Genomic DNA, 13724 nt, shown 5'->3' on the forward strand with positions numbered 1-13724 from the left:
GCAGCTGCAAGACCTTTCGAGGAGACTCTCAATAAGCAGTGCGTAGGAGCTGCTGCTGCTGCCGATTTCCAGCATGCAGCGTCGCTTCTAATGGCGGTATATTACGTCTTTTGTCACGCCGAAGGGCTTGCTGCTGTGGCTTTTCTGTCGCAGATCAAGTATTCTGGATGTCGATCTGAAAGAAGCCTTGAGACTGTTGGTCGCTCCAGAAGGCGGTCTGCTGCTGCAGGTGCATCTGCGCCTGCTGCCTGCAGCAGCAGCAGCTGCACTCGCTGGAATCATGCGAAAGGCGTTTCACTGCTACATGCGTTGCATTTGGAAGACAAAGCCAAATCGGAGGTACTGGGGGGTGGCGATATTCTCGCTGATGCTGTTCATCATGCGCGTGCAGCGTCTCAGATGTCGCTGCTGCTTGTGATGCTGCTTGTGGTGCTGCTCGTGCTGCTGTTGCTGCCGCTTCTGTTGCTGCCACTGCTTCTGTTGCTGCTGCTGCTCGCATTCTCGTGCAGGGGATATCAGCGCTTCGTGATGGGGGTGTTGCTGCTTCTGTTGCTGCTGCTGTGTGTGCAACCCCAGGCATCGCCGCGAGACGTTCGTGTGCAGCCTCTTGTCGCAGCTGCAGCGAGACAGTGGGCTTTTCTTTAAGGCGTTTGCTCCCTTTGTTGAATCCCATGAAGCAGCACCTGAGCGACAGCAGCAAAGCGCAGCAGCAGCCGCAGCAAGGACCCTTGGGCATCACCTGCTGCTGCTGCATCTGCTGCAGCAGTTTCTCATAGCCCCCGCTGCTTCCCGCCAGGACCGACTGCTGCAGCTCGTCGACTGTCTCGCCAACATTGGTGCTGCTTCTGCCTCTGCTGCTGCTGCTGCACCAAGCGACGCCGCCGCTGCTGCAGTGGGAAGGGTTGTCTCGACGGCTTGCAGACTTGCTGCTGGCTTCGCAGCGCTCCGCGTGGATATCTCGCCGCAGCAGCAGCTGCTGCTGCTTGCTGCTGTTTGTCAGAGGCTGCAGCAAACGGCCTTACGGCAACTGCAGACTCGACCAAGACGCCAGCATCTCCACCCCGAGCCGCAGCAGCAGGACGACAACGCGAGCTTCAAGAGTCTTGTGTGGCGGTGTGGGGTACTCCCTCCAGGCTGTGGCACGGTGCTTCTAGCAGCACAGCAGCAGCAGCAGCAACAGGTGCAGCAGCAGATGCAGCAGCAGCAACAGATGCAGCAGCAGCAGCAGCAGATGCAGCAACAGATGCAGCAGCAGCAGATGCAGCAGCAGCAACAGATGCAGCAGCAACAGGCACAGAGCGGCGGCATGTGTGTGCCAGAGGCAGCGGCAGCAGAAACTCCTGTGCTTGCAGCATCACCCAAGACGACGTTTTTCGAACACCCATGGTCACTGGTGGATTTAGAGCAGCAACAGCTGTCTCCGAAGAGGCCCTCTGGTTGCGAGCTGCTGTCTCAGCAGGGACCTTACTGCCTCTTGAAGCGCGAAATCTGCGAAATTCGGGGGAGCAGTCTCTATCTGCGAGTGCAAGACAGCAGCGGCAGCGCCGTCGCAGAGACACGCCTCCCCCTCACCGAGTTTTGCTGCATTCGAGCACCCAGACGAGCCGTTGCACCCCCCCCCCACAAGCGCAACGGAGGCAGCCGTGGGAGCAGATGGCACTGCCAGCAAGAGGGGCATCGCGGCTGCTGCCAGGATGATACACTGGAGAACGAGGAGGAGCTGCGGCGGCTCTTCCCCGGGGTGTCTAGGATGCAGCAACTCACTTTTGTATGCCTTGCCTTGGCTGTATTCTTGCTGCTGGCCCTCCTGCTACGTGGCTCCTTCTTGGTTGTGCAGCTTTCCTGCGCAGCTGCTGCATGCTTACGACTGCTGTTGCTGATGCACAGCCGCTGCTCGCCGTTTCGAGGTGTGCAGAAAACACCTGAATATAGAGCGAGTGCCGTTGCATGCGCTTGTTTGCGTCTTGTGCAGTTCTTTCGCGACGGCGTGAGGGCCCCCTTGAGGCTCTTCTTTGCTGCAGCAGCCGACCGCAGCGCGTTCCTTCAGTTTATTAGGAGGACCCAGGCTACGCTGGAGGCAAAGCGCAGCAGCAGCAGCAGCAGTAGCAGCGCTTCTGGCAGTAGACTTGTCGTGAGAGACACATTGAGTATGGAGGCAGGGGCCGTTTGCTTCTTCCTAGGACCGCAGGTTCACGAGGAAGTGCGATCTGTCGCGTTTGCTGCTGCTGCGGGGGGGGTTAAGGCTAGAAAGCGTAGCGATACAAGGCCTACGAACTGTGACAGTAGTGGCTGCTCGCTGCAAGCCTCGATGTCGGTGCTGCAGCCGCTGTTTCCCATAGAGAAAGGCCGAGCGCGTCAGCTCTACCTGCTGCAGCAGCAGCGGCTCCTCCAAGCTGCAGCAGCTGCTGCTGTAGCTGCAGACTTGCCAAGCGTGCAGACGGCCTGGACGGCCCCTACGCGAACATTCACAGCAACAGCAGGGAGTCAGACGTCGTCGCTGTGGTGGCTTCGTCTGAAGAGCTTCTTTGGTGCGGATTCTCCCCCAGCTCGCACAGAGGCGAAAGGCGCTTCAACGCCTCCAGAAGCACGCGGCAGTTCTCACTGGCTGCTGTTGCAGGAGGAGGAAGAGGCTCTGAGCAGCAGCAGCAGCAGCAGCCTTTCGGATTCTGAGGGAGACATCTGCACTGAGGCTTCTCAAAAAAGGAAGCGCAAGCCTGGAGGACATAAAGGGCATTCCTCAGTTGCAGTGGCAGCTGCAGTTGCTGCTGCGGCTGCCGAGTTGATGCTCTTCCCAGCGTAATCGAAGCGCAGGGGGGCACCAGTGCTGGCAGTTGCCGCAGCAGCAGAACCGCGCGCTTCTCAAATTTTTGTTGACCCTTGAGGCTTCCTTATGTGCACAGTCCTGCTCCCATCTTCCGTAGAGGGTGTTGGTGCACGAGGAAAAGCAGCAACGCCAGCGACAGCGGATCGACTTCCCATGCGGTCCTGGCAGCTGCCACCTCCTGCTTTACGTTTTTTACACGCCACTGGCCTTGGCGAGCCACGCGTTAGAGGGTGCTAGTGTGGAAGCCATACTCCGCTGGCTGTATCAGACGGCTAGCCAGCTCCTTCCTAGTATTGGGACGTGCAGATTCTCCCTTACAATCCAGCTTTCCCACCTAGTACAAAATACCCCAGGAGCATATGTTGCAGGAGAGGCGGCACGCAGAGGTGGATTTTCGACAGGCCTGCTACTGCCGCAAACTGCTGCGCGGTACACTCTGAGATGTTCGAACCACCCATAGAAGAAGCTCTGTGCATTTAAGAGACGTGATTGGCTGGCGCACTCATCGTCGGACACTCACATGCCATGCCATGTCTCACAGCCCCCAGCAAGCAAGCCTTCGACTACTACTGTGTCTGCAGGAACGCCTTGAGAAAGGAAATTGCCAAATGTGTATGCTATTTAACCCTTAGGACAGCAGGCTGGTGGTGCGCTCATCTGTATAAGGCTCCGCAGGTATTTGATGTGCGCATCAATTGTGCCACCGTCAACGACCTGACCATAAGTTTGTCTAACCTATGCAAATCGACGTTTTTTCCTGTTTATAGAAAAGCCTTTTGATGCTCGGTGCACGGCGCTTGCTATGACCCTGCACCGCATGTGGAATTGCACGAGCTCGAGTTTCTTTCAAATCCCCCCTCGGACAAATTAAAACACTTTATAGGCAGACTTTAGCAGGCAAGCGCCGATCTCTGCGCGTGTCTGGCTGCCTGCGAAATACATCCTACACACACTCCCGCAATAATCTCTCAAAGACTCGAATATGTGTTGCGGCCGGCAAAACATGGTACCCCGTAGAGGGTTCTAGGCCGTCCATAAAATAAAAATAAAGAAGACTCGGCGGCTAGTGCTGCTGCAATTTAGGAGCTGCATGCGCTCGGAGTGCAGACTTTGCATCTCCTGCTGCGGGTGCCTCACAGCACCATCACGCAGCTCAACGTTGCGCTGCTGCCGCACGGTTCGCTGCTGAATGCCACAGCGACGAGTTGCGTCAATGCCTTGAAACTGCCGGTATGGCTGCACTCGGATCGGGCCCCTTCTAGTGAGCCGTCCAGCGCGCCTTCTCTACTGCTGCTGCCGGTACAGTGAGTCAGCGTGTCTTGCTGACAAGGCTGCCGCGGCAGGTAGCTAGCTTCATGAATATGGGGGTTGTGGCACGGCGTGCACACCTTGGTGCCACCACAAGAGCAGCACCCTGGTCCTGTAGGTCCAGCGGCCCCTTGCGGATCATTAGTTTACTGCAAATGCTGCTACGCAGCTCCTCTATCGCGGGAGCAGCGGCAGTCAGAAAACTCCAAAGATGAGGTTGGTTCCACCCTCAGGCATTCCCACGATGAAAAAATACAAGTAGAACAGTCAATTCTAAAGGCATCCCTCGGGTGCCTCCACACGGTCCTCCGCGCCCTTTTGGGGGTTCGCACTTTCCCATTCAGGCGTCTTGGAGAAGCTCTAATTCCTACTTTCGAAAGCGTCTTGGTAGAGCCAAGCGTGGTGGTGATGGTGCTATATAATTTTGCGCCGTCAGTGGCGGCTGCAAACTTCCCTGTATAGATATATAAACACTAATAGGAGCCGACAAGCCCCCAATGAAAACAACATGCTGCACGAGGGGGCCCATTAAGGGGCCTCTGGAATCCTCGAGCTGTACCGCAGCAAAAGGGCGAAAAATGTAAATTTGACATTAAAGAGAGACCTCAGCGGAATGAGCGCGTAGCACGCGCCTCGTCAAAAAATGAGGCGCTGAAGATCTTCTTCCCACAGGCGTGCTTTTCTCTTGCGGGTCACGACTATCCCCTCCCTCTTTCATTCTTCTTCTGGAGACTGTTCTGTTTTGCCACTCTTAGACACAGGTAATCCCACTGAATCGGCAGCAGCAGCACTCAAAGCAGCACGCCCTGTGTCGGTTGCGAGTGCTGCTGCTGGTAAGTTCCCTCGGTAGTCCATGCTGACTGAAGCGGCTCGCCAGGAGTGGGGATTCGCCGCTGGTAAGGGGTTGTTTCTCTGGTGCAGATGCTGGGTGTCTTCGCTCGACACTTGTTGCTGCAGAAGCTGCAGCAAGGGGCCCCATAGGGGAGGATCTGCTTGCGCCTTCGGCTGGGGGGAGGCAGCTGCCGTGGATCGTACGAGCGAGGGACCCCTGGCCGCGGCTAGCTGGCTAGCCACCGCGTCTTCTGCCGCTGCCACTGCCCCCTTTGGAGTGGGCATTGAAGGCACGCCTATCGGAGCAGCAAGTGGCTGCTCAGGTCGGCTGCTCAGCTCACCAGCAGTCGGCTTCTCTAGCCTTGCGAAAGACGCTCCGTCAGATAGTGCACGAGACTCTTTCTGCGCGGAGCCGCCGTTGGCGCTGCCGCTGGGCCTTAGGCTCCTGGTCGCTGCTGCGACGGTCTCTGCCAATAGGAGAAGCAGCTGTTTCTGCTGCTCAGATCCGCTGGCTAGTAGAGAGGCGAGCTCCAGGAGGGATGGCACGCCCGTCTGCTGCTGTTGCTGCAACGGCTGCTGCATGCGTCCATGCTGTTGCGCGTCTAACGCGCATCGCAGCGAGGCTGGGCCAGCTGCAGCAGCAGCGGGAGGCACACACTGCCGCTGCAGTGCAGGATGCTGCTCTGGAGCTAAGCCATCCAGCTGCGACTCCCCAAGGGAGCTGCTGCAGTCCTGTTGAGCAGAGTCAGCAGCAGCCACGCGACGCCTCTTTGCTTCCAGGATCCCTTCTTTGATTTCAGCCCGCCTCCCCTGGTCGAGCTGCACGCGAGACGGCGGATGGAGGCCTTCTGCCGCATGGCTTGCAGCCCTCAACGGGAGCGCTGCAGGAGCCGTCACTCCCTTTCCTGAGGAGCCTAGTGCACTCCCCTTCGCGTTGGCAGCTGTGTCAGCAGCAGACACGGCGTGCAGGAGGGCATCCATGTGCTCGCGGCTCTCCAGTGAGACGCAAGACGCAGCCTTAGCGCCCGTCAGAAATCGATTTCCTCTTGCTGCCTCTGAAAGCGGCGAGCGCGATGAAGACCCTCCACAAGCAGCACCAGCAGCAGCAGCTGCCGCGATCAAATCCTCGTAGCGGCCCTCGCCTGCTTCTGCAGAAGAAGAATGAAGCGACAGCAGCGCCGCTTCCGCCCTTCTTTGAAGCCGCGCATGGGAGTCCTCCTTGGCCTCGCTCTCGCTCGCTGAGACTGGAGCACAGCTGTTGCTGCTGCTGGAGAGAGGGTTTGCAGGAGCCATCGAGAGGCGTTGAGACAACTCTGACACCCCCCCCAGAGCTCTGCCAAGAGGCCCTCGCAGCAGCAAAGCTCCTAGCTGTTGCATCCGCTGAAGATGCGGCAGCTGCTCGCCGTCTCCGACTCCTGCAAGCGCCTCAGCGGCAGCAGTAGCAGTAAGAGCAGCAGCCGCAGCAGGAGGAGGAAGAGGAGGAGGCACCCTCCCGTCGCTGTGCAGCCTCTTCGCTGCGGAGTGAGAGCTTCCGAAGGCGCTCTTTCCATTCGTCGCTGCAGCTGCTGCAAGCGCAGCCGCAGCGCGCCCTCTTTCGGCTGCAGCCGCAGCAACGACAGCCGCTGCAGTCGCCGCTGCAACAGTCGCTGTGTGGCTCTGAGGTCCCGATATATCCCGCTGAGTGCCTCGTCCTCCTCTGTGCATCCCCCCAAGCTCCCCATTGTGCTCCAGTGCATAAGGTTCGCTCCTCGTCCGCTGTTTCTGCCCGCCTCTCCTCTTTCCCTGCAGTGCGTCGTGCGCGTCGAGCGGGGAGGCCTCCTTGCCAGTTGCTTCGTTGAGCTGCAAATGTCGCCCGACGGCTCCAGCGTGGACGTCGACGGGCGCCCCTTTGCAGGCAGAATGCACATCCCTTTCCATTTGCCTTCTGCTTGCGATGGCCTCGCTGTATGCCTTCTGAACGCTGCCGTGCTTCTTCACCTTGAAATGTCTGCACTGTCTGCGGCCCTTGTGCTGAAGCTGAGCCATGAACGAGCAGTTTTGCTTGTCGAAGCAAACGCCGTGCACCTTGGGGAGACGCAGGACGGCTTCCAAGATGCTCTCCGTGGAGCTGGGGAGCGCAGAGCCAGCGCTCTGTGTAGGCCCTCCACACTTTGCATCTCCGGCAGCCGCAACAACGGGCAAGGGAGGCAAGACACGGTGGGCGACATCCGCCGCACCGCCTGCAGCAGGAGGCTGCACGCATTCTCCTCTGAAAAATGCGCAGCTCTCAATACTCCGCGAGCCGTTGCCATGCAGATCGGGAGAGCGAGGAAACTTGGAGGCAGAGGAGGGCCGTGTTGAGGCAGACATGGACGACGGCAAGAGAGCGGCAGGAGTGTGAAGCAGCAAGCTTTCGATGCTGGAAACGGCCGTGGCAGAGCGTGCATTTGCTGCTGCCACTTCGGCGCTTGCAGGCATTGCGGGGCAGCTCCGCCTGGGACTGGAGGATAGACGCCGTGGGGAGTACTTTTCGTGCAGGACGGAGTGGAGACTAGGATCTCCGCCTCGCGGAACTGCACCTGTTGTGTGTGTCTTTCCACTTCCTTCGGGCTCCCTTGGCTTTTGCTGCCCTGACTTGCCTCCCCAGCTGCTGGCGATAGCCACGGCAAGCGTTGAGAGCATTCCTGCCGTCTCTGCGGTCGCGTACTTCTTAGGAGGCGCTCCTTTGGGGGGGGCGGCATTCGTCGCAAAACTTCTCGTGCTGGCAGCGGTGTTGGCGCAGCCTCGCATGTCAGACTCGGCTGGTGTGGCCTCTTGCTGCTGCTGGCGCAGTTGCTCCGACTGGCGTTGCTGCTGGAGCAAGAAGGCGCTTGCAGTGGCTTCCCTCTCCTCATAATCCCGTCTCACCGTAGGGGCCTCCTGTTCCCTGCCGTGGGGGACCGGCTTGCTCGACGCCTCGCGAACGGTTTGCTGGAGCTTTCGCAGTCCGTGCGGCACTGCGAAAGCTCCGACGACGCCTTCCGCCGAAGCAGAGGCGGCAGCTGCATTCGCCGCGGCGTGCGTAGTTGCAACTCGAATGTCGAGACAGCGCTGCAGCTCGTGTGCGCGTCGCCAGAGAACGGCGCGCCAAAAGGCTCTGCAGAATCCAGCGGGAGACGAAAACGAGAAGCGCTTGCTGCAGCGCCCCCTTCCTCTTCCTGAGGGGGAGAGGCCTCTGCGAACTCTCCTCTCAGCCCGTTGGCATTGAAAGTAGGACAGAAACGAAAGCCTCTGCGTGTCTAGAGAGACGCCGCACACCTTGGGGGCCTTCTCCGCCAGCAAATACAAAGAATTGGACTCCAAGGGAGTCTCGCGCAGCAAAAACTCCGCCTCTTCATCTGCTGCTTGAGGTGCTCCCGCGAGCGACGCTTCCTTCCGCGCAGAGGAAGAGGCAGGGGCAGGGGCAGAGCTCCTGTCAGTCTGGCTCCTCCCCAGCTGCTGCTCCTTCTTCTGCCTGACGGGGGAGTCATCGGAGGCGAGACTTCCAATGAGGTCCCTTAGGCCTGCGACTCCTTCCATTGTTGTGGCGCCCAAAAACACTTGCGTACAAAGGTGCCTCAGTGCAGCGAGACAAACAGCTGCCGGCATTTTCGTGCCAGAATGCGACAGCGCGCGAAAGCCGCAAGCAAGCAGCTGCAAAGAATCAGACGGCGCAACACCTCCTTCAGGAACCCCTACCCTACTCTCACAAGTCCATTGTTTGATTGCACTTGGTAGCTGCTGCTGCTCCTCCTCCTCGTCAGGCTGAGGCCGCTTCTGCTGCTCCTCCTCCTGCTGCTCTTCCTGCTCCAGCTGCTGCTCCTGCTTTTTCTCATCAAGTTGCTGCTCCTGCTCTTCCTGCTGCTCTTCCTGCTGCTCTTCCTGCTGCTCTTCCTGCTGCATTTTTTCGTCTTGCTGCTCCTGCTCCTTCGGTATCTCTCTCGCTTGGCTCTCCAGCAGCGCTTGCTGCGGCTTTTGAGGGGAGCCTCTAAGTTCTTGTGGTGTCTGAGGCAGCGTGTTGCCCTCGTTGTTGCGCTCCTCCTCCTGACGAGCTTCTGCTTCTGTGACTGCAGTGCGCTCGGAGGCACACGCGTCTGGCGTTTGCGCCTCCTGGAAGAGATCGGCAACGAGCAACATGAAGGGACTAGGAGCATCCTTGGGGAGCAAGCCGCCTGCAGCCACTTTAGCAGCGGCTTCCGCTGCTGCTGCGTCTTGCGCTTCGGCGTCCTCTGTCACAATAGTGACGCCCGTCGACACGGCACGGTCTGCTGCTGCGGCAGCGTACAGGAAGATAAATTTGTCCCCTGAGCAGCACAGGCTGCAGAAGGGGCCTCCTCTATGCCTGGAGGGGCCCCCTGGGTGCTTAGGAACGCCTGCAGCTTTGCCTCGTCCACGCGGAAGACTCCGCGGTGCTGCAGCTGCAGTCGCCTTCTTGACGAGGCCCTTGTTGTTGACGCTGCCGCAGACAACCCCATGTTGCAACAATTTCTCTTGCATTTGCTGCCCGCAGTGAGGCGCTTCTTGCAGCTCCTCTTCGTATTCGAGGGCCTCTTCTGAGGAATCAACTGCGCCTGCCGCGTTGGCAGTAGTGGCTGCTGCAGAGTCTATGGAAGCCGTCAGCGAGGCGAACTGCCAAGGAGCTTCGGAAGCCTCTTCTTCCAGTCCCCCGATCCGCTGCTGCTGCATCAGGGGGTGTTGCTCCTCCTCGAAAGCCGGACTGCTTCTCGTCGAGGGGTCCCCTGGAGGTTTGTGAGCATGCGAAGGACTGACGAGAAGCGAGCCGAAATTCGATGGGATCGGGAGAATGAGCCGCTCAAGAGACAAGCCACTCAGAGGCACTGCAGCCTCAGGAAGGGGGTCCTCGCCCTCCGCTCTGCGTGTTGCTGCTAAGACTGAAGCGTTGTCTGCGCGCTGGCATCCGTGGAAAGAGTTCTCGAGTGGAGCACCGGGAAGCGTGTCGGTTCCCCCGGAGGGAAACCTCCCGGCAAGGGACTGGGCAGCAACAACTGCAGCAGCAGCAGCAGCTGCTGCTGCAGAACGGCCTTCCTGCGCGTGCTGCTGCTTTTCTTCTGCCCCCGCAGCTGGAGGCGGCAGGAACGGCTGCTGCTGCTGCTGCGAAATCCGCAAAGAGGATACGCTAGACGTCAGAAGCGTCGGGCTGCCTTGCGGATCTGCAGGAACAAAGCCTCCGTCAAGCGCTGGCGAGACTGCTGGCGAGTCAGAAGACGAAGAGCTGCTGCAGCAACGGGGTCCTCCAAATAGGGGTGGCAGCAGCAACGCCTTTAGCTGTTGCGCTACAGAAGGCGGGTACGAAGGATCTTTGCTGTCTGGACTCCTGGAGCAGTTTCTCATATCGGCGCACCTAGCGGGCTCCAACGTCGCTTGCGGGAGCTGCTGTGCAGCAGTCCTTCCTGCCACCACCTGCACAGGCAATAATTGCTCCCCAGCTGAAGGAGGAGCCAGGCGTTCCCTGCTGTCGCCCTTCATGGCGAGAAAGTCGTCTATTCTGGATCGTTGGGGGTCCTTCGGATGGGCTGTTGCTCCACGCGAGGAGCGAGCCGAGAGGATGCGCTGCGCCTCCTCCCAGCCGCAGGCTTGAGCTGCGATCGAGCACTCTTCCGGTGCTGCTGAAGCTGTTGCTCGTGCGTTGTGAGGCACACTTTCCGAGTAGAGAAGGCGGCTCTGCCCGCCGCGGCGTCTCTAGATCCCCTGCTCCATGCTCTTGGAGCAGTGTCTGTGTGGACAAACGGTGAAGCACAGCAAGAGGGGTGTGACGCCTGTGCATGCACAGCAAGCAGAATCCTGAAAAAAGCCGAGGCTGCTGACGCCGCTGCGGTGTATCTGGCTGGCCTTCTCCTGTCAAAGGCGCGAAATCCCACAGAAATTGACCGTTTGGGGCCAGTGCGTCGGTTCCCTCTGCGGAGAGCTACTTCCCTCCTGCTTGAAGAGGCGGGAGAACAAAGCGAAGGATCTACCCTCGTCTTCGCCTCGGATCGTTCCTGCAAGGTCTGCTACCCAGATGTACGAGCTACCTTTGCACATCCCTTCGAGCCTTTTCGGAGCCCTCTACTTCCCAGTAGTGTCCCCTCGGGGACAGAGAAACGTCCAGCGCGCGAAAGCCTTTGGCCAGCTGCGCATTTATGCGGAGGCAAGCCCTTTTATGCTGATGGGGAGGGAGCCTTGTGTCGCTTGCCTCGCTTGCTGCATGCCGTCTGCTGTTCAGCATAAATCCCCTCCGGGGAGGACTCGACGAATGGCTCCGGCGATCGATATCCACGAAAAGCATAAAAATAGTGACAGCTTAGAGCTACGACAATTTAGCAGCCAAAGAACGGGACTGCACTGTGTAAATGGCGACCAGAGTCTCTGGATACACCGCAAGTAAGCATACATACACTGCGGGTGATGCTTGCGCACGACCCACTGGGCGACGAAGGGGCACGTTGTAGGCGGGCAAGTGGTGCTGCTCCTCGAAAGCCCCCCTATTTCTGCAGTTGAAACTTAGCACTCGACAATACAAGAGTCTGGTTCCACTTTGATGCCGTTTACGCAGTAGCAGCGTCGGCACCGCATTGGCAGAAAAAGGCACCTGCACACCCTCCCGCGCAGCGGACGGAGGAGACAGTCGCCTGGGAAGATTTGCACCCTAATGGAGGAAGAAAGGAAAGAAGCACGGAGGAGTCCCGCCGTTTGGCACACAAAGCCAAGCATAAAAAAGAAAACCAGAGAAGGGAAGTGCTCCCGCTCAGTGCAACTGATCAGCTAGAGAGACAAGTGCACGCCGAGACGGGCATATGACGATGTACATGCAGGAGCGGCTGCTGCTGAGTGCAGGGACCCTGTTGCCGCTGCGCCTGCAGTTGCTGCAGTGCTCTAGACTGCGGAATCTTTACTTCTGGTACACTAGAGCAGCACTAAACAAGAGAGTGCAGCATGGGTCACATTGATCCCTTTCTCAATTGGTGTAGCGACGACGCCAACTGCACTGCGGGAGAGACACACTGTGTGGAGGGCAGCACGAAGGTGCAGATACGCCTGGGAAATGCGGTCATAGACACAGTCTTGGTCGCCACTCTACTTTGGATGAATTTATTTTTCACGTGAAAACTAAAAGGATTTGGTGTATGGAGAGCCTAAATCCCATTTTTTGTGGTGCATGGTGATATCTCCGTAGATCCTGCACGGGAGGTGGCGTGAGCAGCACAGGTAGCTGATGCCTCATCATTAGTCAATGAAGCTCTCAAATTACTGGGTGAACAGCCATTAAATTGCGTTACTTTTACTATTGGCTGTCTTCTCTGCACATGAAATACAATTCCGTGTCTGAAGAAGCAGATCATGGCCCCCTCGTGCTGCACCACACGCCGGAGGGCAGAGTCCGTCTCGCTGCTTGCAGCACCTCGACAAAGAAATACATGACATGAATGGTTTAAAAGGTAAGAGAAGGGCTACAATGTATCCAAGGTGCCCATGAAATGGGTGTTCCCCCCTGTTTATAACCACAATCTGCAGACCTCGGCAGGAAAACGTGTCGCTTTCGTGGCTCCAGCTCCCTGAATTCCATATTCGACCCCTGCGCCACACTACTGAGGCTGAGAGAAAAGGGAATTTAGAGTGCAGCCGTTGCACTGTTACATCAGTTTACGGAGTGAAGCACACATAGGCAGAAAACTCAGCAAAGTACGACCAGACAATAGATCACAGAAAGTTGTACACTGCGTGAAGGTCCTCCAAGCTACCTGTTTTAGTACAGAAAATATCATCCAGGCACTACAACCCTGATCCTGAACCTGTCAAGTCGGGTATATAGGCTGCTGGGCGCAATTTCGCGTCTTCGCAGATGCCCCGCCAATTTTGCGTTGATGCAATGGCGGAGGACAGCTGTCTCCCAGCCATCTCCACTAGGGGCGCTGCCTCCGAACAAAAGGCGAGTAGCAGAGCCCCCAAGTCGAAGAAAAATTAAAGATGGGAAGGGCTTAGTAGAAAAGGAGGTAGCTGTGTGGCCATGCTCTCGACTGTGGTCTGCTTTCTTTCATGGGTGACAATGTGAGGGGTCGCCAAAAAGAGGTCAAGTGAAGAACAGAGTTGATTGCGCAATAGCTGCCTTGCGCTCCCACTGAGTGACTGGTTTCTGACCTGGCAAATCTAGATTAGGCTTTTTACTTGGAGCGTGGACATGCTACTGCCGCGTGCCGATCCCGAACGTGACGCTCCAAGCCAGACTCAACGCATTACGCACTGCGTCAGTGATATTAATTAAGAACTAGCAAAAAACTGACTGTTCAGTTGGGCTGTTTCGATGTGTCATTTGTTGTAGGGTAGCATTTTCTCAATACAATAAGCCGCAGATGTGTGCGTGGAAACGCTAGATACTCTAGGCAACTAGTTGTGAACGCTTCGCGCACGCACGCACACCGTAGATGTCCCCCTGCCCTCGTACCGGAGCTCTATATAGCCTAATCAGGGAAAAGGAGGCCAGTTTGGAGGAAAGCTCAAGAACTTTTGCTTCAAGTTGACACTGGGTCTGGACTTTCCGTGCCCCCTTAAGCATAACTTAGATGGAGCGTTACAAAAATTCTGTTGGCATTTGGCAATTAATGAAAACAAGAGACGAGAAGAATCGTAAAGGCTTTTTGATTTTCCGCCCAGGCTTACCAGCATCGTGAACAGCCGCCCCTGCTGTAGTGGGCTAACTCTACTATCGCGCCTGCAACTGCGTTTTTCACAGTTGAATGCGCTCTCTGAACACGAAGACCACACAAAC

At 57.7% G+C, this 13724-nt stretch overlaps 1 protein-coding gene across 1 annotated transcript; it reads right to left on the bottom strand.

The window, feature by feature from the left end:
• Positions 1–438: 438 nt before the first annotated feature.
• On the bottom strand, positions 439–10447 carry LOC34623954 (the record flags this gene model as incomplete). The annotated part of the gene is made up of 6 exons (XM_026337732.1): positions 10088–10447; positions 9155–9991; positions 8924–9070; positions 5723–8782; positions 5078–5611; positions 439–489 (listed from the first exon to the last, which is right to left on the bottom strand). Coding segments are annotated over exons 1-6 (4989 nt in total), but the record flags the coding sequence as incomplete, so codon positions are not given.
• Positions 10448–13724: the final 3277 nt, after the last annotated feature.

The sequence above is a fragment of the Cyclospora cayetanensis genome, unplaced genomic scaffold (genome assembly GCF_002999335.1).
Source record: "Cyclospora cayetanensis isolate NF1_C8 unplaced genomic scaffold, CcayRef3 CcayRef3_contig_2, whole genome shotgun sequence".
Taxonomy (NCBI): Eukaryota; Apicomplexa; class Conoidasida; order Eucoccidiorida; family Eimeriidae; genus Cyclospora; species Cyclospora cayetanensis.